This window comes from Syngnathoides biaculeatus, chromosome 7 (genome assembly GCF_019802595.1).
Source record: "Syngnathoides biaculeatus isolate LvHL_M chromosome 7, ASM1980259v1, whole genome shotgun sequence".
NCBI lineage: Eukaryota > Metazoa > Chordata > Actinopteri > Syngnathiformes > Syngnathidae > Syngnathoides > Syngnathoides biaculeatus.
Genome location: NC_084646.1, coordinates 5636651 through 5659580, shown reverse-complemented (window position 1 = coordinate 5659580; position 22930 = coordinate 5636651). Strand labels below are relative to the sequence as shown.

The window sequence follows — 22930 nt, the reverse complement described above, 5'->3', positions numbered from 1 at the left end:
CCGCTTATCCTCACGAGGGTCGCGGGGAGTGCCGGAGCGTATCCCAGCTGTCAACAGGCAGGGTAAACACGGAACTGGTTGCCATGGAGACAAACAGCCACACTCACAATCACAGCGAGGGGCAATTTAGAGTATCCAATTAATGTTGCGTGTTTTGGGGGGATGTGGGAGGAAACCGGAGTGCCCGGAGAAAAGCCACGCAGGCACGGGGAGAACATGCAAACTCCACACAGGCGGGGCCGGGATCGAACCCGGGTCCTCGGAACTGTGAGGACAACACTTGATCAGCTGAGCCCACCGTGCCGTCATTTTTCCGGGCTTGAATGACATTTTTCGAGGGCCGTGGATGCTCAACCAAACCTGTGGGTCGCCCCCCCACACACACAGATGGATGCTGGTGGCCACCTCCCCCTCCTCCCTCCCTCTTTACACGCCCCTGTTTCTCCACACATTTGGAAACATATCTATATTTTCCGCTTTTTGTCTTTCTCTTACTTATTTGCACTGCCCCTTCTTTCATTATGATTAGTCTCTTGCTTTTTCTTTGCTCTTGGTCTGCTAGCTTTGCCTCTGTTGACACTTTTTTTTGGTTGTTGTTGTTGCTGATAAGCTCGTTTTCCTTCCAAAATATTTTGTTTTTAGAAGCAGCAACTCCTGGATAGTTTTAAATCTCTGGGACTGTATTTTTCGTTTTTGTGGATAATCAGTTGTTTCATCCTGATATGAGCGTGGCCTGCTAATTGGCACAAGCCCGACGTTAGCAACAAGACCAGCTCAATTCTCGACTGAGGACTATCACGGACTACTGCAGAGGGTGTCAATTCCGGAATCGAATATCTGCCGTCTTGGAGTTCATGTGGACGTAAATGGATAGTCGGGGAATGAAACCACTCTATAGATGTCTCAAAACGGTGAGCAGAGCTACGCTAACAGACAGCCACCTAGCTTAACAACGAGGACTGACGTGAACCGTGGAAAGGATGACCGACACCCCGGCAGTTCTCCCTGGAATTTAGCCAAGTCCAAACATATGGGACATTTAAAAAAGGAAGACAGAACAGTACCAGAATTCGGCTGGCCTGCATTGCGTCCCGCCTCAACACCAAGTGAGCGGCCGTGGACGGTCGTTACAGCGAAGAGCAAGAAAAAAAGAATGTGAGTCAGTGCAAAATATTGACGTCAGACTTACAAATAGATTTGAGGCACTCTTACAAGAATGGTCATTCTCCAAAACCACTGAAAGGCAAAACAAGCCAAAATGCAGCCCTCCTCCTGATGTCCTCCACCGACCACCTGCGCGTTGAAACCAAGTCCTTGCCTGTCCGTCAACACAACGAACTGCTGTCGAGGCAGTATTTGCTTCAATGCCACCGACCGGGTCATCCAAACAGCGACCTGGTCCGTCGCGTCCGACCACAGCGTCTCAAAATCTACGACGTCTCTCGTTGGCAAACGGACATAGACCGGTTCGTCGGCACCAACGGAGGACTAGACGACCAACAATACAAGCGCGGACTTACTGAAGTCCACACATCGGGCTGGCCTACAGGCCTAACGTCGTCCTTGGGGGCTACCCGCCTCCAATTCACGTCGACGAACGGTCTCTGCCTCGGGAAGCTACGCTCCATCCTCGCCCAACTGCGCTCGGGCTTCTGTCGCCTGCTGAACAGCTACAAACACCGCCTTGACGACACGGTTGCCGACAGGCGCACCCTACTACGCTCACGGCAGAAGATCTATGGCGCCAACCGACCGAGGCAGCCGCTTTCCTACGGGTGTAACGCTTTCCCACGATTGTCTACGTCGACGCGGCAACACTGTCACGCTGGCTATCACAACAACAAATTAAATTATCCAGGAAAAAATTGGGACCCCAAACATGAATAGTTGGTGATGGAGCTATCAAGGATGTGAAACGCTTTTGCAGTGAGAAGAACACCAAAGTACCGTGTTTTACTAATGACACGGTGTCTGATACCTCTCAAAAAATTCTCGATCTGGAGATGAACGTTTCTCGAGGCTCCGTCAATCGAACGGGCGGTTAGGCAAGGTGTGGACTGCGCTATCCGTGAGTTTCATTGACAATTTCTGCCTTTTTTTGGGAAACGTAAAAATCTTTACAAAGCAGACGGGTTCTGTCTAAATAGACAAGTTGTGAAGTTGTTAGCTTCCAACATTTTCTACTGTGTGCGTTATTCACCGGCAGTGTAAAAAAACGTTTACGAAAACCAAGGACGACAGGATCCAGTTGTTCCCAAACAATCGGAGGAACAAGAGACAAGGCGAGACAAGGTGCACGCAGATGCATTTGCGTCACCCAAACAATCTGATGAGAACAAAGCCGTCAGAGCATCTAACTCCAAATCCAAGTCCTTGCACTGGCTTCCAGTTAGCTTTAGAATCGATTTCAAAGTTCTGCTCCTGGTCTATAAATCACCAAATGATTTAGGTCCTAGGCGGCACGGTGGATCAGCTGGTAAAGCGTTGTCCTCACAGTTCTGAGGACCCGGGTTCGATCCCGGCCCCGCCTGCGTGGCGTTTGCATGTTCTCCCCCGTGCCTGGCACTCCGGTTTCCTCCCACGTCCCAAAAACATCCAACATTAATTGGACACTCTAAATTGACCATAGGTGTGAGTGTGAGTGCGGCTGTTTTTCTCGATGTGCCCTGCGATTGGCTGTCAACCAGTTCAAGGTGTACCCGGCCTCCTGCCCGTTGACAGCTGGGATAGGCTCCAGCACTCCCCGCGACCCTCGTGAGGATAAGCGGCAAAGAAAATGAATAGACGGATGCACATTAGTAATTGTTTGTATATTTGTCTCCACCATTGATATAAATCTTTCATTTTGGGGGAGATCTCTTATATTATTCAGTAATTGTTTGTGAAAAATAATTGTATACATTTAAACCAAATGTGGGGTCGGGGGTGGGGGGGCACTTTTAACAATTTAAAAATTTGACGATCGCTTGCAATCAGGCTTAACTGATTATGGGTATCATTTTCTGATCTCATCATTTTTATTTCCAGGTGTAAAAATGTGTTTTTTTTTGGTTTTTGTTTTTTTTAGCATTGTGCTTCATTGCACAGTAATTACTACATGAATTTTAACAAACCTCTATACAGGAAGCGAGCGTGTAATTCGATGCTTATCCAAAAGAGGATTAGCGGGCCGCGTTATCTTTGTAAAGTCAGGCTGTTTTTGTTACGGCTCTCGAGTCGAATGGCGTTAGATCGTTCAGGTTTACCAAACGAAGACAGACCACATTACCTGCGAGGCGAGGCTTCCTGTCTGCTCGCCCGGAGATGGATCGCAGAACCTTTTGCCGCCCTGGCGCGCGGCAGACGGGCAGACCCATGCCAACGAGAACAGCAACCACCAAAACCAGGTCACGGTGTTCCTCGGCATTATTGAATGACAGATGCAATCCTCCCTCTCCGGTGAACTGAGATGAACCTTGGGGCTTTTTTTTCGTTGTTTTTGTCGCCTGAAACAAAACAGCGGGACAGACACGGAGGAAAAGAGAACGTGCGGGAGAGTGCAGATGAGTGTGCGTTGGGGGGTCAAAGTTTAGTGAGGTGTGGTTGAGCGGAGGCGTCGGCGACGAGCGGCGCCCGGACGCAGTGGCGGACGTGAATTTCGTACGTCAGTTGTGATTCGGCCTCTTTAATACCACCGCTGTTCGTTGCAATTATATAAAGCAATAATACACAAAAATGAATCTGACCACGACAAGTTTTGCTCCGACCAACCAATCGGAGTGAGGAAAAATCCCGGCGTCATCGGAGGCCAGCTCGGCGGTCTCGTGAGGGTGAATTTTAAATCAGATAGCATCCCTTAAAGCCCAAGTGACATGCCTATAAACATTCTCAAATAGATGATAATGATAATGAAAAATATATAAAACATTATTCACTTCAATGTCTATACGGAAAAATAAATTTGAGCGGAGGCCATGTCATCCATGCGCAAAGTTGTGGAAATCTCATTCGACATCCCAGTGGCAGCCACATTGCCGGCAACGTCATCAGCAGACGTTCGCCGTTGAAAACAGGTAATGGCACCTGCTATGGGAGAGGAACAACAGAGATTTTCGGATTTTTCCGACGCCCCTTCTGACGTGGAAGACAATATCTCACAATTAAGATATATTACCCTATCGTTTCGAGCCATATTTAGATGATATGCGGATCACGGCCAAATCGCATGCAGCCAAACCGCCTCCCCGTCCGATCCACCTCCGCGTGCCGGTGATGAAAATGCCACCTGCGAGCGACGACGATGCCATGGCCAAACCGCAATATTACATTATCATTTTGAGTGGTATTTAGATGATATGCGGATCACTTCTAACTAACAACAGACTCCCCAAGAGTATGTATGACAGTATCTAGCGTACTAAGCCGAGAGCGACGACATCGCCATAAAGCCGCCCAGCTCGGCGCTGCAATGGGCCACCCTGGCCGAAGCCGTAATCGGCGGACACGCCGCCAAAGCCATTATCGGCGGACGCGGCACCGACGCGCACATCGACACATTTAGCACCCCTGACTTATGTACGCGTATGTTTTGTTACGTTCTGAGAGGATTACGTCACCTCCCCATTATTATTATTTTTTTAGTATCCCTATACACACCTACCTGTCATTTGGAACCCACGAAGTCCTTTGCACCTGTCCAATCAATTTTTCACGACAAACCGGGTCTTTTGGAAACATACGAAGAGTAAATCCATCTTCCCGAGTTTTCGAACAATATCAAGCATTACAACGATCCGGCATTTTGGCTAACACGAAGGAACAATGAGTTACCTTCCCGCAGGTAAAACCGGTGTAAACACACCAGGCCACCTGACTTGGCTCCTGCTGATAACGTCACTTCCTGTTTGTTCTCCAAAACAAATCCCTCGAAAGGATTTTCATGGCGGGAGTTACAAAAAGCCATATACGTCAAAATCATGTTTTGTGGTGAAAAAACGGATGGCTTCATACGGCTGCTGCAGTTTCATTAATAACATACTAAAAACCATCCATTTCATGACAGTGGAACTTTAATTATTTGAAATGTCTTTTTATTGATTTGTAATTTTTCAACCATTTGATCGGAGGCCCAGTCTTAAATTCACAGGAGAGGGTACAAAGCGTAGCTGGCAATTCCGCATGTGTTTCTACCGTCTCGGATCAGCCGCCTTCTCCCCAGCTCGTTCCCCAACCTGAAAAAAAAAGAAATGAAAACATCGGATTAATGACAAGCTTGGAAGAATTTACCCTTTAAGTGAATTTTTAATACGTTGTAATCCTTTTCAAGGACATATGAGGGGTGGAAGCATTTGAAAAATAAAATTATTTATATGGTGTCTCCATATTCCGGATGGGTGTGGACAATATCCCCCACGATATAAACGCTGTATTTTTAGCATTATTTTTTTGCGGGATAGGGACCTGTTTTTGATGATCCAGTAGTCCCGGCCCCCTTCGGAACTGAAGCCTACGAGAACCACAGGGTGACTCAGACTTGCAGGATTGCAGCTGGGCTCCTCGTAGATTCCTGTGCGGGTAATTTAAGCAAAAATAATAACACGATCCATTCATCACCGCGATCTTACATCATCTTGCATCAACAACGGATTAGCCCACAAGGTAAGAAACAGACAGACAAACACTTCTGACAAAAGGGTTTTGGGTGTTTTTGTTGTTTTTGTTGCAATGGAATTTTTACCCCTGACTTAAAATGTTTAAAAAAATAAAATAAAATGGGGCAGTCACACATTTTGTTTTTGCCCTGCAGCAAAAATAGTACAGTCCAGCTACTTTTTGACATCTTCTATGAAAGAGGAAGTAGCGCACTAGCTCAAAATTAAACATGTACAAGTTCATCACTACATTTTTTTTTTCAATTTTACAGTTTGATGAAATAAGGATCAGGAAGGATGAAATAGAAGACAAATTTTGTGCATCACATCCTAGTCCCAAATTATTATTTTTTTTAAAGTTGTATGGTACAAATACAGGAAGTTGCCACCTAGCAAAAAGCAGACAAACTCAAATTTTCAACTTTTAAGATATGCTTTCCCACTTTTTTTATATTAGTCACATGAGAATATAAGCAAACGATAATAATACAAATGATACTCTTCAGCTATCGTAAGTCATTCTCATGAACTAGGAAGTAGCCTGCTTGCTAACAAATGGACGATCAAACAAGCACAAATTGCATTTTCCGTGGCTGTTTCACTTTTGAAACAATAAATGTGTTTTTTTTTTTTTTGCGTTGTAAAAAAAGAAAAGGTATGGTCCAGCTCCAAGTTTCTCATGGCATCCTGCGCTAACCTGGAAATAGCCTGCTTGCTAACAAACGGACAAAGAACCCCACAAATTTGTCACTCGCAAGTTTTAAAATGTGCTTCCTTATTCTGCTGTGTAAGTCTTAATAGAAAAACTCCAACTGCTCTAAATTAAAACAAAAATTATCAGCTACTTCAAGTTTTCCATTAATAAAGTTGGCAACTACTCACGATACTCACTTTTTGAATTTTTTTCAAATGTATTGACTGTTTCAGTCAAACGGCTCATTTTTTTTTTCTTCTGAGACTTTTACACCTTTTAATTAAACTGTTTCTATTTTTATTTCCAACGCCTGAGCTGTAGAACAGGAAGCCGGCGTGGTTGGCGTCGACAGCCACGGTGATGGGCCCCACGGCGGCCACGGCGTCAGCCAGCGCCTGCTCGTCTCCTTTCGGGAAGAACGCGTAGTCCCTGATGTGGGCCACCGCTAACCTGCTGTCGTACTAGCACGGTTGAATGTCCTGTCGCGACACAAACGCAGGGCGTTAGCATTACGTTAGCTATGAAAACTAGCTTAATATTTACTGATTATTTATTCCTTTTCCTTGATATACAGCCACTTGTCACAATTTAGCGCACTAGTGGTACACTACAAGAACAACTGTCTTAGAAGTGTTTTTACAACTACCCATGCCAATTTTGGCCTACTAGTATGTGATTAGAACTTACTCGTAAATGACTGTACGGTACTGGTATTATCACTACTAAGTCCAACTGGTAGGGATATGTGAGACACTAGTAGCCTCCTGGACCCAATGGGGAGGACCAAAATGCCACCAAGTTGTTTTGATTCCCTGTACATGTAGCTCCACTACAACTAGTACACCAAAATTATGCTACTGGTGTGCAGGGAGCTCATACAATTGTGGAAGGCAGTCGTTGGAAAACAAAACAGAACTTAATATGATACAGTTGTTCGACTAGTGCTCCCTAGTCATTTTAGTAGTGCGTTGGATCGTCCGAGCAATAAGGAACAAAGCATGTGGCCCGACTAGTACATAGATTTCAAGATTTCTATAAAAGCGTAGACCATTTATTCGATGACCTTGATTCCATTTCAGTTCCATGTACAAGTATGTTCTCTTCCCAGGTAGGTTAGCTTTGGTGTACTAATATAACAACTACATGTATCTAGTGGGGCAAAACTGTTGACTAGTTAACCGCTATGTGCTACTAGTACTATTAGTGATATTGTAAAATTTAATATCTAGTACTAATAGCACAGAGAAGGTAACTAGTATTACAGTTTTGTCAGATTTTTAACATGCAGTTGTGCTACTAGTATGCAAAAGTGTTATATTGGCGTACTGGGAGACACTACATGCGGATTGTCACATGACCAAACCCGGAAAATGGGATGGTTAACTTCCCGTGTACGCTAAGCTAACTAGCGTGATTACGGTTGAACCCAAACTTGCCAAAATTTTGTTGTCTGCATATCTGGCGTCTTTGGACAAAAGTCAAATATATGTATACGGTTACTAATTATAAATATGATCTAATATATGGTAACACCAACAAAGCCAAAATATCGAAGGATAAAAGATAAGGACTAAATCCGCTTCACGGCTTTTGTTTTCCGGCGGAACCTCGCCACCAAGGTGTAGGGGTACGTCTGAGTGGACTGCAGCCCGTTGTTGACCATGTAGTCGTAGGCGTTGGCCATCCAGGCCCCGCCGCAGCCCGAGGTTCCGTACGGCCGGGAGCAGTCCACCAAATTCTGCTCACTCATGGACACCGGCGTGCCCGTCCGCTTGTACATTTGTCCTTCGATGGCTCCTGTAGTGCTGAAAGCCCAGCACGAACCACAGTAGCCCTGCAAAGTCACGGTTGAAGTCGGAGGTGGCAAAAACTCACACTTGAAGTCCAGATATTTTTGTTTTGTCTGTACCTTTCCATTTTTTGAAGTACAGGTAAGTACACATGTATTGTATACATACTTTTACTACCTCTGCTTGAACGTCACATTTAAACCGCATCGTACCTGATCGTTAACCGCGCTGACGTAACCCGAGTTCCTGTAGTCCACCGACGAGGCGCCGAGCTTTCTGGCGGCGTGCCGCAGCCTTCGGGGCGACCTCATCTTCCCTCTCTTGACGGACGGGAGGTCGATGGCGGCTCCTTGTAACACTTAATATTCTTGTCTGGTCTACATTGACAAAATGTTTGTTCTTTGTAAACGAGGGTCGCGGGGAGTGCTGGAGCCTCTCCCAGATCTCGACGGGCAGGAGGCGGTGGTACGCCCTGAACCTGTTGCCAACCAATCGCAGGGCACGTAGAGACAAACAGCCGCACTTGACATCACACCTTTGAGCAATTTAGACTGTCCAATTAATGTTGCATGTTTTTGGGGATGTGGGAGGAAACCGGAGTACCCGGAGAGAACCCACACAGGCACGGGGAGAACATGCAAATTCCACACTGGCGGATCGAACCTGGGACCTCAGAACTGTGAGGCCAACGCTTTACCAGCTGACCCGCAGAGCCGCCATATTTTTAATACATTTATTATATTTATTTATCTACCCTCACCTATGAGCACGAGGTGTGGGTCGTGACCGAAAGAACAAGATCCCGGATACGAGCGGCCGAAATGAGTTTCCTCCGCAGGGTGTCCGGGCTCTCCCAGGGAGGGGCTCAGTGTCGAGCCGCTACTCCTCCGCATTGAGAGGAGCCAGATGAGGTGGCTGGGGCATCTGACCCGGACGCCTCCCTGGTGAGGTGTTCCAGGCATGTCCCACCAGAAAGAGACCCGGAGGACGACCCAGGACATGCCGGAGAGACTAGGTCTCTCGGCTGGCTTGGGAACGCCTCGGGATCCCTCCGGAAGAGCTGCAAGAAGTGGCTGGGGAAAGGGAAGTCTGGATGTCCCTGCTGAAGCTACTTCCTCCGCAACCTGACCCGGAGAAGCCGTAGAAAATGGATGGATGGATTTGACATTTAGATCAATCATCAATAGGAAAATCGGTTCTAGGAAGATTCGATAGTGACAGCCGAGTTGAGTCGACAACCACTGTGACCAGCATTTCCCAAGTATTATAAATATCTCAAAAGCATTTTTATTTACTGTACTTCAGTATTTCGCGTACCCGTTTGCAACCACAGCTTGTACGGATGCGGCGACTCTTGGGTTTTACGGTCTAATGGGATGCGTGAAGCACAAATGAGTCTCCCGCTCAGCTTCTTTTAGTTTCTGCCTGCTTTTGTCAGCTTCGCTTTGCTTCGCGTAACATGTATCACACCCTTTCTGAACGAGATGATCTAAAATTCAAAGTGCTGCTGCTTAATTATTAAAAATTTTTTGGCGGGGGGTTTAGAGCTTCAGAGAGGGCAGGGGTAGGTCACCACACCGACAAAGATGTAGTAAACGCTTGACATCTGCGAACGGCCTCCTCCCCGTGAAAAAAATTGTGATTATTCTCTTCGATCACGCGCTTGTTGTGCTCCCAGACGGTCATCCTGCGCAGTCGCGGTGACGGGAATTGAGCGGCGTTCTCACCGTGTCGTCGCAGGAGACGCCGTAGCTGCTCTTCCGCGTCTCCCGGTCGGTCGCGACCAGCTCGTCCGAGTCGCTCCAGACCCGACACAGGCCGCACAGAACCACGCACGGCAACGCTGCGAGAGAATGACTTTCCGTAACTAGTATCCACGCTTCCCGGGTAAAAAAAAAAAAAGTTGGGCTCTGGGGTGAAATTGCAGGATTAACCTCAAATCCACTATGACCTCTAGAGGTGAATTTAATTTGACCCAATCGAAACTTTTGGACGGCAATTCTTCGACGTTTCAGTACTTTGTCCTCAACTTGCTTTTCTCTAACAAAATTGACACAAATTGGGTGTCGTTTTGCTCTCGTGATGTCAAAATGTGAACAGCATGAAGAAGATGATTGGTTTAATTCCCAATTTTAATGGAACCGAGACATTTCTTGGTCCGCTCACGCATCCAACACTTGATTCACAGATCAACACAAAATGAGGTCAACGTATCAATTGTAACAAGATGTGGAAAATTGACCTCAAGGATCCCATTGGCCGAAATGAAACAGGAAGTCGGCCAATCGCAGGGCTCACGTATTAAGGAATTCACCTAAATGCGACGACAGATGGCCGACGCTTGCGCTGTCTTACCTGCTTTTACACGGGTGCTGTCGGTCGCCATGTTTGCGGAGTAACGACACACATTGTCAGCTGTGCTTTTATAGCTGCACAATAAGTATTTTTATTTAATGCGTCACTAAAGTGATGAATTATCGCTTACCTTGCAGAATCACTCGTGAGAAATACTCTGTGGTAGTACTGTTATGATTGTAATCTTGTCGGGAGGAGCTGCCATCTTGTAAATCCTTCAAGTAGCTGCTTGTGAGCGCTACTTACAATTATGTGGATTAGGATAGCTCCCAGGTGTGTTTATAAATATGTTTTTGCTACGTGGAAGCGAACTGCAGTTTTCATCTTATTTTTCCAACCTTGTTGAAATGGGGCGGTCCCGTCTTCTGCAAAGGAGCCCCCGCTTGCCTCGCGTCCATCTTCCGTGGGGCCCATAGTGAGTAGATAAATACTGTAGATCAGTGGTGTCCAATCTACAGCACGGGTACCATTTGAAGACCACTGTCCAGTTTTTAGTGGACCATCAGTGAAAGGAAAATTCCGGTGATTTGGAGTAACAATGTATCCAATAGGTCATGTAATATGTACTCTATCCTGATCATGTGATGTTAAATCCTCTCTCATTTAATAGTGTTTTGAGAAGATTTTTATCGACAATTGCGAATTTTCAGGTGTGCCGCCATTTTGGCGAGCCACATAACCGGATGTAACGTGTCACGTGCCGTTCCAAACGTTCAATTACATAGGACACCTTTATCCCCAGTGCTAATTTCTCGGATTTAACCTCATCTGATGAAGAAATAGCAGTATCGGTTGGTCGGGAAGACGGAGGAATATTTCCATACAGATTTGAACTCGTGCCTGTAAACAATGTAGAATTTTCGGATGGCTCTTCGGGCGGAATGACGCGGAGTCTGACGAGCGAGCTCCGCCGAGCGGCGGAGCCGTGAGCTCGCCCCCTGCCGAGCGAGCTCCCCGGCGAGCGAGCTCCGGGGCTCGTCATTGATGATCGGGAAGACGGAGGAATAACTTCCATACAGATTTGAACCTGTGGCTGTAAATAATATTGAATTTTCAGATGGTTCTTCGGGCGCAATGACGCGGAGTCTGACGAGCTCCCCTGAACTGACCCCTGCCTGCCCACGAACCTGCTCTCCACGCTTGGCGTCCTGACTACCGCTGCTCCACTTGACTGTCTGCCTGATCCCCGACTTTGGACCGAATAAACACTTTTCCCAAACTGCATCTGCGTCTCCGGAGTCCTGCACTTGGGTCCTCCTCCGTACCGATGGGTCGTGACAGACGGTCCCCCCATCCAAGTACTAACCAGGGCCAAACTCGCTTAGCTTCCGAGATCTGACGAGATCGGTCGTTCTCAGGGTAGCACGGCCGTAAGCCATGGCCGGCCTCACCACATTTTTTTTTATAAACTTTGCCCTACCCCTGCTTAAAATTTTCTATAGAACATTTCTCAAGAATTTCCAAAGAACAATAGAACTTTAGGACCTTTAGAAATGCAATTGTTCTGTAGAAATTCTATAGAAAACTCTTAGCAGGGATCCTCGCGGAGACTCTTCTGTCACATAGAACACCAGACACCTCCCGCCGACTGTTCCAACAAGATTGGACCCGTTTCTTCACTTCCTTACCACACTCACCATTGCTCTGCATTGTATTTGAAGTGAATTTGATGAGGCAGTTAAATATTTTTATGGTCTCACAGTCAGACGGGAACCCGAAGTAAAATGTGGACCGTGACAAAAATGAGTTTGACACCCCCGCTGGGGTATAAAAACACAATATAGCGGGGATCAGTTCACGTGCCCCCTTTTAAAGATAGAGGGAGCAGCACCTTAACACGCGTGCAGTATTTGCCAAAACTCTTTCTCGTTTCTTGGCCAGAGAGGAACCCAATTTGAAGCGTCGCATTTATTTTTTGGGGGTGTGTCGGCAGCGCCGCCCAGCGGCCGAAGCGGCGCAACTCCGCGCGTGTGCGTGCGCCACTGCGGGGTTGAGCGAGACCTTGTTTACGCCTCGGCTCGCTTGCTGCCGCAATGCCTGCCGCACTCCACGGCTCGGAATGAAGCAGAAGGGAGAAAAGTGACAGCGTGAAGACGGCAGGATGTCCTTCAAGGTAAACGAAATAATAATAATAATAATAAAACAAATGTGCTTCATGCGCTCCCTCCCTTGATGTGTCCGACTACACTACCGCATGTCATGCGCGACGTGATTGGCTGCTTGCTTGTGATGACGCTAAACTCCTCCGCAAGCGCGTGGGTGGGTGCATGCTTGTGTGCAAATATTTCCTTTACGTGTAACTGGCGCTTGCGCGCATCTCACACAAGCGACGTTTTCTGTCGTGTTTGTGCGCGTCCCGCAGAAGGACACGCCACTGGCCAACGCGGTGTTCTGGGCGGCCCACAAGGGGAACGTGGCGCTCCTCCAGCTGCTCCTCAACAGCGGACGGGTGCATGCGGACTGCAGGGACAAAGTATGAGCCGTAATCAGGCACAGGCAGACCCTCGGAATGAAAGAACATGTGCAGAAACGGGCCTTTTGCGGGACAATGGCCGGTCCCAGCGGTTCTGCTTTTGTCTACGTCACAAAACACACCTTTTTGACCCTGTAAAAAATGCATAACGGGTCAAATAAATAGTACATTATTCGATATTGGAACGGATTCCATCTGCACCCGCTAGTTGTGACCATGTATGTTTAAATAATTGTAATAATAATAATACTATTCTATGTGTGTTCTTTGACGGCCTGATGGTCTGAATGATCTGATATAATTTTTTCAAAAGGGGTTCTACAAGAATCACACATCGTTTCTTTGGCTAAAAGATTATTCAGGATGCAAAACGACAATTAAGTTTTGATTATAGGTCATGTATTTTTATCACATTAATAACAAATGTTGGATAAAGCAGATAAAACAAAATACTAAAAAATAATGTTTTTTTTTTTTTTTTAGATCTCCAGCATCATTTTAATACCCCACGTGACCCCTCCCAAAAAAAAAAAAATCCAGGAATATTATTGTTGATTAGGCGGAACGGTGGACTCAGCTGGTAAAGCTCTGGCCTCACAGTTCTGAGGACCCGGGTTCGATCCCGGCCCCGCCTGTGTGGAGTTAGCGTGTTCTCCCCGTGCCTGTGTGGGTTTTCTCGGGGCACTCCGGTTTCCTCCCACATCGCAAAAACATTCAGACTCTAAATTGCCCCAAGGTCTAATTGTGAGTGGGGCTGTTTATCTTTATCTGCCCTACGATTGACTGGCGACCAGTTCAGAGTGTACCCCTGCCTCCTGCCCGTTGACAGCTGGGATAGGCTCCAGCAATCTCTGCCACCCTCGTGAGGATAAGCGGCTAAAGAAAATGGGTGGATAGTAATTGTTATGCTTTATTTTGTTTTTTAGGTCTCCAGCATAATTTTAATACCCCACCTGACCCTGCCCCCCCCAAAAAAAATTCCAGGAATATTACTGTTGATTATTATGATTATGCATTCAACTGACTTTCACGAGGTTTTATTTTATTTTATTCAAATGGCATTGCATTCAAATTATTTTTATAATTGTCTTGCACACAGGCGTGGTATTGTTGCATTCCACTCAAGTATTATTATTATTTTATTTATTGTAATTGTTTTTCTGTTTATCTATACTTGACCAATGCCAATGGCGTGAGTCTCTTTTTTGCAGCAGTTGCAGCGAAACGTCTCCTCCAACTATTATAATTACTAAGATTATGAGCGGTCACGCGATGATGACTCTTCCCTTTCAGTGTGGAACAACGGCGCTGATGGTGGCGTCCTACGGCGGCCACGGAGAGTGCGCCAGAGAGCTCATCACGCAGGGAGCCGACATCAACTACCAGAGAGAGGTAAAATTGGAACGGAACCACACTTGGGCCAGAACATTAGCCACGCCTGCGCAGTCTATGTCCAGTTAAAAAATACATTTTTTCCACAATCTAACACAGATTTGTAACATTTGTCAGAACACCCTCAGGGTTAAAAATTACCGCACACATTTGACACCTTTTTTTAAGACTTTGCTGAAATGAGCCAGTTTTGAGGGGATGGCCTTGTCTTATGCAAATGAGCCGCTGTTTACCCCGCCCCTCTACAGCGAGATAATGCCAAGTGCGGCTCAGCTCGGGTGTCGTGACGATGCGACTACCGTAATTTCTCGCCAATAAGCCGCGACTTTTTTCACACGCTTTCAACTCTGCGGTTTATGCGGTGCTTTGTAGATTTTTTTTCTCACGGGTGTAAAGGGGCACTCGAGCGAAAAAGGTAAAGAGTGAGACCGGTGGAATATATGTGCCGAGGAAGTGACTTTTCCCCGGTCCGGCCCTGTTAGCGCTGCACTAGTGTGTTACTGCCGTTTCTCAGTGATTTTTACCGGTATGTTTTTTTTTTAACCGGCCCTGTTAGCGCGGTGCTACCATTAGCGTTAGCGCGGCGCTAGGGTTAGCGTTACCGCAGTGGCACTAGCATTAGTGCAGTGGCGCTAGCGTTAAACTGTGTACCGTCTTTGTTAAATATCTTGTGTTTCAATGTGGGTTTCAATGCGGGCACTTGCCGGCTTTTACACGGCTGCGGCGTATGTATGTACCAAATGGTATTTCCTTTACAGATGTACTGGGTGAGGCTCATGACCAGGTGCTCTCTGTAGGCCGGGAATGACGGTACTTGCTAAAGTAGGGCAGTGTGTTTGGAAAAAGGCGAGTAGAGAGAGCGAGCGCGTGGATTTTATTTTCACCCATGGAGGCAGCGCTTCACCATCAAGCCGCCAAATCTAACGAAAGCCAATGCAGCTTTGCTTACCTTTTGTGTAGTCAGTGGGTTAAAAATGTCAGATTTTAAACCTATTTGTCAAGTCATCATGGGACATAATGTTAATTACCTCTTAATTAAGGCAATATTTTGGAAACATTTGACACCTAAAAGATTTACTTGGTTATGTAACTTCACATTTTTAACAGTTATTTATCACAAACCCCTCCAAAAAAAAGTAAATTTTAAATTTTAGGTCCTTGTTCATATGCTGTATTGTGTCATTTTTATTGTTTTCATTGCAGACCGGTTCTACCGCTCTGTTCTTGGCTTCCCAGCAAGGCCACAATGACATCGTCAAGCTCCTCTTTGAATTCGGTGCCTCCACGGAATTCCACACCAAAGTGCGTGTGGGGAACGATTGTTTGAATTTACCCCCCGGTCGCCGCGCCGCTCACGAATTTTGTCTCGGGGCAGGAAGGGGGCACCGCGCTGACCGCGGCGTGCCAGCAAGGGCACGCCAACGTGGTGGAGACGCTGCTCAAGAACGGCGCCAACCTCCACGACCGGCTCAACGTGAGCGCCGGCACGCCTCCGGAATCTTGCCCGGCTGGTATTTTACATCGGGCAAATCTCATGGCACCCCACTTTAAACAAACAAAAAAATATTACCATACTGTAAAAAAAATAGTAATTTATAACTAAAAACGTTTCTCAAATCATCTTTGCCCATTGGAATGAATGCAAATGTTGTTTAATCCATTCCGTTCCTGCGAAAACCTCTTCTTTTTCTTTCGGCTTGTCCCGTTAGGGGTCGCCACCAACAGAAAATATTGTAATGTTTTTAATTTGAAAATAAAAATACACTTTGAACATTTTTGGACTTTATAAAATCATTCAATAATACATAGATACGTAGATTTAAAAAATGAACGTTTGTGCATCAATATTTCATGCTTCAAAGCACATTCTTCTCCTTCTGGTGTACATCCCTTGGCCACCAGGAGGCAATATAATACAGATGTAGTTATTACAAGAAGAAGAATTTTATTGCTTTGTGATCATAAACTACAGTAATATTAGTTTTTGCGGAGATAAAGAATAAATACCCGTGAGTATTGGTACAATTGATGGTCTACATGTATTCCTTTGCCGCATGCTTGTTTCGCTAGCCTGGCTATTGCATTTTGCATTCGGTGTTAGCATTAAGCTAACACTCAATGCAGTTCAAATATCTACACAATGTTTATTTCGATGTTGTTCTATGTTTAATGTTTAAAATGAAAAATGAGGGGGAAAAAAACAGCTTGACGCATCAAACTGTTTACTTTTTGATGCCTTTTTAGCGCGTTTAACAAAAAAAAAACAAAAAAACTGTCCGAGCTACGGGTCGTAGAATAAAAGTGTGAAATCCGGTTAAGTTAAGTTAGCGTTGCAGTTTTGGACTGACGTGGTCGCGCCACAATGTTGTAGTAGTATGCGGTGGTCTGGCCTTTTTAGGACTTGCCTAGTATTCTTTTGCATTCCCATGATGTTCATTTGTTCCAGGACGGGGCCACGCCCGTTTTCCTGGCAGCCCAGGGCGGTCATGTGACCGTCATCCGCCAGCTGCTGGCATCCGGCGCCAAGGTGAACCAGGCGAGAGAGGTACCGCAGAGGCCTTTCTTGTGTCTCTTTACTGTTTTAATTGCGCAAAAACCCAAATAATCTGTTTTGCAGGATGGTACCGCCCCCCTGTGGATGGCGGCACAAATGGGGCACAGCGACGCGGTCCGAGTGCTCCTCTTGCGTGGTGCAGATCGGGATGCCTACAGAGAAGTATTTTCATATTTATAGCTAATATATACTATATTTGGTTTTAGAATATTAATAGCCGGCACGGTGGATAACCAGGTAAAGCGTTGGCCTCACACGTCTGAGGACCCGGGTTCGATCCCGGCCCTGCCTGTGTGGAGTTAGCATGTAGCACTCCGGTTTCCTCCCAAATCCCCAAAACATGCAACATTAAATGGACGTTCTAAATTGCCCCGAGGTGTGATTGTGAGTCCGGCTGTTTGTCTCGATGTGCCCTGCGATTGGCTGGCGACCAGTTCGGGGTGTATCCCTGCGCCTCCTTCCCGTCGACAGCTGGGATAGGCTCCAGCACTCCCCGCGACACTCGTGAGGTTAAGCAGCAAAGAAATCGGATGGATAGATGGACGTTTCAGTACTCTGTTGCCACGTATCCGCTTCCTGTGCCACAAGGACGGCTCCACGGCGTTGTTTAAAGCGGCTATGAAGGGACACAGCAGCGTCGTCGAGGAGCTCCTCAAGTTTTCTCCTTCACTCGGCCTCCTCAAGGTAAACCAAATACTGCACATGCAACAAACACAAAAGTACACCACAGTACTCACAAAGAAAGCTGGTACATATTGGACTATGGGCTGAACGTCTCACTACAAAAGGTGAACATTTACAAGTGAACTTTATTTGACCTTCTCTAAATTTTTGAAGCCACATGTCCAACCATTTTTTTTTCCCTGTTGATGCCTTTCTGTGACTCTTCCAGTCTCTTCCGAACAATTTCCTGCTTCAATTAGTACTGTATTGCTATTTAAAGGTCCACTGTCATGAAAAGGATGATTTTTAGGATGATATTAATTAAAAAAAAAAAAAAAAAACGGCAGGCGATATGGACCCATTCGTTTTTTCACCAAAAAACATGATTTTGACGTATATGGCTTTTTGTAACTCCCGCCGTGAAAATCCTCTCGAGGGATTTGTTTTCAACAAGAAGCAGGAAGTGACATACAGGGCAGTAGTACACTCAGTCAGGCTGTTTCTATTAGTTTTACTTGCTGGATGGTAGTTCGTTGTTCCTTCGTTTTAGCCAAAATGCCGGCTCGTTGTATTGCTGGATGTTGCTCGAACACTCGGGAGGATGGATTCGCTCTTCATACTTTTCCAAAAGACCCGGTTTGTCGTTAAAAATGGATTGCACGGGTGCACAGGACGAGAGCTTTGTGGGTTCCAAATGACAGGTAGGTGTGTATACAGCTACAAAAAAAGTAATAGTTGGGGAGGGGGGGTAATTCGTAATGTACAGGGGTGCTAAATGTGTCGATGTGCCATCTCGGCGCCGGGCCACAGTGGTTCATCTCCGCCGTGGAGGTGGATTGGATGGGGAGGCGGTTTGGCAGCCATGTTGTTGTCGCTCACGGGCGGCGTTATCACCGCCGCGGAGGTGGATGGAACGGGGAGGCGGTTTGGCCGCGTCGTCGTCGCTCGTGGGCAGCGTTGTTTATCACCCCCGGGGAGTTGGTTTGGCCGCACGCGGTTTGGCCGTGATCCGCATATCATCTAAATATGGCTCGAAACGATAGGGTAGTATTGCCCCGGCCTTTTCACTCGATTGTGAGAGGTTCTCCTCTTCGAAAAAAGCTTCCGTGTCAGAAGGGACGTGTTCGTCTCGCATAGTAGGTGGCACAGCGTCTTTTCAATGGCAAATGTCCCAGTGTGACATCACGGACAGAAGATGCAGCCAATATGGCTGGAATGTCGAATGAGACTTCTACAACTTTGCGCATGGGTGACGCGCTCTCCGCTCATATATATTTTTTCATATAGACATTGAAGTGAAAAATGTTATATGTATTTTTCATTACAACATCTATTTTTGTATGTTTATAGGCATGACACTTGACCTTTAAACAGGCCTCTTTGTCATGCTGTTTATATAAAATTGATCAGCTGGCCAACGTTACCTCGCCATCAATAAACAGGAAATGAACATTTGGCTGTGGATTCAAAAGTTTTGAGAAGGTCAAATAAGTTGACCTGTAAAGGTTATGCTTCATTTGAGCATTCATTGAACATTCTAAACTTTCTGAATCACGTACATCCATATGCAAATATATTTTTAATTACGCTTAAGTATTTGTCGTCCACAGAACGGCTCAACGGCCCTCCACGCTGCCGTCGTGGGCGGGAGCATCCAGAGCGTCCAGCTGCTCCTCGGCGCCAACGCTGACCCCGCCCTCGCCGACCAGGTCGAGAGCCCAAAAACGCCCGAGACAGGTGACAAGTGACGGGCAACATGGCCTCCTCTCCTTGTCTGCTGTTACAGAACAACGAGCTCCCGGCCGACCTCGCCAAAAGCCAACGCATCCTGAGGGTTCTGCGTCCTAAAGTCTTGAACGTGACGGCAGATGACAATCGCTGTTCCTGCCTTCGCGTCTGCCTGCACTAAAATCAAAACTTGATCACAATATGTACTCGTACACTGTTTGACTCTATTAAATGGCACAAATAGCACGCAGCCAAAAATGTGCAACGTCGCCACCGTTGCTTCTCATAACAGTTCCATATTTTCCACACTCTTGATTTGCCCCTTTGACACGGTACGTTGATTAAAGTGTCATTTTCATGGTTATGCGACCTGTGGCGCATTTTATTGGATGGAAATAGCTAAACTGATTACATGAATAAATTGCATTGTGGTTGTCAGTTAGCTTTAGCAGTAACGCTACACACGTGCCATATGTGTACAGTGAAATATTGCATGTCAAAAACAATCAATTGCCGTTGTAAAAGCATCATTTAAAAAAATTATACGCATTAATATACGTTGTGGTCCATATTTGTTCAGTTGTTTATGAAAATGTACTTATTCCTTTTTTTCAAATTCATTTATCTCTTTATCCATTCATTTTCTGAGCCGCTTATCCTCACAAGTGTTGTGGGATTGCTGGAGCCTATCCCACCTGTATGGTGGTTGTAAAGTGCAAAACACAAAAACAATTAAACAGTATGTAAGTTGATTTACTTTTAATCATCTAAAACTGAAAAAACATTTTTGAACAAGTCCGTCTTTTAAATATCAGAGTTGGTGAATTCCAATTAAGGCAATAATAATATAAAATTATAAGAAAGAAATATTATGTAAAGTGATAATAAAAATAATAATAACAATAATAATAATAATAAACATTCAAAATAATCAGGAATATTTTTCTATTAAACACATTTTGCTTCATCAATGTGACGATATCTTCATAAAACTGGTTGAATAAAACGAGTGATTAATTTTTTTTATTCATTTTTCTCGTTAATCATTTGTTGTTGGATTTATTTTGAATGGAAAAAATTACAGCTGAATAAAGCACTTGAAATAAAAATTACAAACGTTTTAAAAATATTTTTTGGGATTAAATTTGGATTGTTTGATGAGAAACGCACCGGCAAAGCAACGCGCCTACGTAGCGGCCACATTGGTAAGGGCAATGCAATACAGAGACATTGAAAATAAGATATAATGTGCAAATTTATTAAATTAACTTTTTTTTCACGATTAACCGTGTAATATCAATTCAGAATATTTTAAAAACGACTCAAAAACATATTTTTTAATAGCGATAACTTACTTCCGAGTCCTTGTTTTAATTGCACGGGCTTTTGAGCAACAGTTTCAAGCATAATGTGTAGGTCATCCTTATTTTGATTTTCGGGTCCTCCACAAACGTCGAATCCCGTGACATTTTGCCCCCGCTCGCTTATCTATGAATCTTAATACTGTATCCTGTGTATATTTTTATATGCCCCCACCGCCCCGTAAACAGGAAGTGACGTATCGCACGCTGTGATGGACCACAAAATAACGCTTGTCCACGCTGGAGCTAAGTCTTCCTCAATGTCCACTGAACGTCCCGAGGTTCATTCATCACAGCTTTACTGGACTAAAACAGTATTCGTTACATATTCCTGTACGGATAAATATTTGATTCACGTTAAAGCTTGTCGACCTAGTTTAGTTGACTTTAGCAAGAGCTTGCTAGCGGCTACCAAAGAGACGCCAAGTTATAAAGGAATTTCTCAGCAGAGTGACCGTAAAGTTGTCGAGATTTTCGTGCCACGATGTGTGCAAAAAGTGTGAAAGAAGAAGCGTTCGAGGAGGAAATTTCACGGACAAAAGAGAACGAGCGACAGCGAGTGAACGCTGTTTTCAAGCACACTCATGATGAGTTAATCCGCGTAGCAGGTTTGGTCACTAACTTTTTTTTGTTTACTAACTAACTTATAACTAGTTAGTAATAAGTCACATTTGTGCAAATCCTTTTGTTTTCTTCCGTGACTGGTCAAAATCACTACCATATATCTCCACGAACCTTTTTTTTTTTAATTTCATTTGTTGCTTCTGTCACATTTCATACAATCTGCTCGAATTTTATCCTGTGACAGCTGTCGTAAACATTCCCAAAAATTACGTAGAGACATTAATACACAGCATTCAAGTCACAGCATGAAACTTTACCTTACCAAAGCTTGACTTGAGCAAAATGATGACTGTTTGCCTTCTTGTGTTGTTCAGACCTCAGAGAAAGTCTTCGTCCTAAGCAGCAGGAGCTGAAGTTCATCAAAGACGAAGATGAGCCCCGTTTACCTGACGCGGAAAAAGGAGGCGACCCAGATTGGCCGCACGTTAAAGACGAAGAGCGGGAGGATGACGCGGAGTTCCCGTTGACTGTCGTCGTCGAGAAAAGCGAAGAAGCTGAAGCGCATTTGCACGGCCTTTTAGCTCCACTCTCGGATAGCGACGACGTAACCTCGCGCACTTCTAATGATGATGAACTCTCCAAAGGTGACAAAAAAAGCATCAAATGTTCTTACTGTGAAAAGACGTTTTTCAGAAAGTCGCTATTGAAGACGCACACAAGAACGCACACGGGAGAAAAGCCCTTTGCCTGCTCGGTGTGCGGGAAAAGGTTCTCTTTAAAGACTAATTTAACCACGCACACGAGAACGCACACGGGGGAAAAGCCGTTTATTTGCTCCGTTTGCGGGAAAATGTTCACGACAAAGGGGAGCTCGGAACGACACGCAAAAACGCACACCGGGGAAAAACCTTTCGCCTGCTCGGTTTGCGACAAAAGGTACTCCAGGAGGGGGCATTTGAAAGAGCACACGAAAACGCACACCGGGGACAAACCTTTCGCCTGCTCGGCGTGCGGGAAGCGATTCGTGCAAAGTTGCGATTTGAAAATCCACACCAGGACGCACACGGGCGAAAAACCTTTCGCCTGCTCGGTTTGCGGGAAAAGGTTTGCGAAGAAGACGAATTTAACGGCGCACACCAGGACGCACGCCGGTGAGAAGCCGTTCGGTTAGTGTGCGGTCAATGAAGGTCCAGAATAAAGTGGAGAAACTCAGGCTGTGGTGGTAATCATTGACTGATTCCCGACTGAATAAGGAAAAGGTCATGAGGGTCGACAGTGTATCAGCTTTTATTATTATTTTTAATTCACAGAGTGGGCCCGTCAGTGGTCCATATGATTTAAAAGTTCTGCAACTTTGTACGTACTTTTTTTTTTCTTCTTCAGATAAAATGCAGTTTTTGAAAATACGTTCCATTGAGAAGAAAAACGGAGTAAAAAAAATCGTAGATAATAGCAAGGAACATTTATTTTTGAAGGATTTGTTAACAAATGATGACATATCTCCGAAATATGTTTGGTCGAAATAATAGTATATTTTACTATTATGTTTGACTTACGGTACTTATCTGTTGTCTAGTTCCCTTCTCAGTGTTTATTTTGGTATTTGTTTTGATCTTCGTATCTGATCTAAAAAAAAGACTGAATGGTTCATTGGCCACCAAAACTGAAGTCGCCATCCGCCACCTTGATACTCCCAAAACAACCATGCCGACCTGTGCAGCGAAGT

General features: G+C 45.3%; 4 protein-coding genes across 8 annotated transcripts in view; 2 read left to right on the top strand and 2 right to left on the bottom strand.

Moving 5' to 3' along the window:
* lama3 (laminin, alpha 3) overlaps nucleotides 1-3524 on the bottom strand; it is a 42106-nt gene extending 38582 nt beyond the window's left edge. Inside the window, exon 1 of one of the 3 annotated variants that reach the window (XM_061826086.1) lies at nucleotides 3269-3524. In XM_061826086.1, the coding sequence (XP_061682070.1) occupies nucleotides 3269-3406 (138 nt within the window). In that variant the 5' untranslated portion in view covers nucleotides 3407-3524. The remainder of the gene's footprint in view (nucleotides 1-3268) is intronic. The other 2 variants (XM_061826088.1, XM_061826087.1) reach the window with 2 other exon arrangements.
* Nucleotides 3525-5119: 1595 nt separating this feature from the next.
* cts12 (cathepsin 12) lies at nucleotides 5120-10500 on the bottom strand. Its single transcript, XM_061825126.1, is given in 8 exon segments — nucleotides 5120-5181; nucleotides 5184-5210; nucleotides 5441-5545; nucleotides 6635-6803; nucleotides 7937-8158; nucleotides 8327-8491; nucleotides 9842-9957; nucleotides 10470-10500. Coding segments are annotated over 8 exon segments (897 nt in total).
* Nucleotides 10501-12441: 1941 nt separating this feature from the next.
* On the top strand, nucleotides 12442-19932 carry ankrd29 (ankyrin repeat domain 29). Its single transcript, XM_061825256.1, has 10 exons — nucleotides 12442-12582; nucleotides 12832-12942; nucleotides 14236-14334; nucleotides 15538-15636; nucleotides 15710-15808; nucleotides 16781-16879; nucleotides 16952-17050; nucleotides 17477-17572; nucleotides 19162-19260; nucleotides 19338-19932. The coding sequence occupies exons 1-10, from the start codon at nucleotides 12571-12573 to the stop codon at nucleotides 19458-19460; spliced, it is 936 nt and encodes a 311-aa protein (XP_061681240.1). The 5' UTR covers nucleotides 12442-12570; the 3' UTR covers nucleotides 19461-19932.
* A 908-nt stretch (nucleotides 19933-20840) lies between these two features.
* On the top strand, nucleotides 20841-22861 carry LOC133503886 (gastrula zinc finger protein XlCGF17.1-like). 3 transcript variants are annotated; one of them, XM_061825875.1, is made up of 3 exons: nucleotides 20841-21248; nucleotides 21579-22355; nucleotides 22842-22861. In XM_061825875.1, exons 1-3 carry the CDS (start codon nucleotides 21125-21127, stop codon nucleotides 22844-22846), a joined length of 906 nt encoding a protein of 301 aa, XP_061681859.1. In that variant the 5' UTR covers nucleotides 20841-21124; the 3' UTR covers nucleotides 22847-22861. The 3 variants fall into 3 exon arrangements, with proteins under 3 accessions (XP_061681859.1, XP_061681858.1, XP_061681857.1); XM_061825874.1 differs by lacking the exon at nucleotides 22842-22861 and having other exon boundaries at nucleotides 20841-20973; nucleotides 21579-22416; XM_061825873.1 differs by lacking the exon at nucleotides 22842-22861 and having other exon boundaries at nucleotides 21579-22416.
* The last annotated feature ends 69 nt before the right edge of the window (nucleotides 22862-22930 follow it).

Coding starts and splice junctions, on each gene's coding strand:
- ankrd29 (XM_061825256.1), top strand. Junction 15,637..15,709: donor CCACGGAATTCCACACCAAA/GTGCGTGTGGGG, acceptor GTCTCGGGGCAG/GAAGGGGGCACCGCGCTGAC. Junction 17,051..17,476: donor ATCGGGATGCCTACAGAGAA/GTATTTTCATAT, acceptor CTGTGCCACAAG/GACGGCTCCACGGCGTTGTT.
- LOC133503886 (XM_061825873.1), top strand. CDS start 21,125: ATGTGTGCAAAAAGTGTGAAAGAAGAAGCGTTCGAGGAGGAAATTTCA. Junction 21,249..21,578: donor TGAGTTAATCCGCGTAGCAG/GTTTGGTCACTA, acceptor TGTGTTGTTCAG/ACCTCAGAGAAAGTCTTCGT.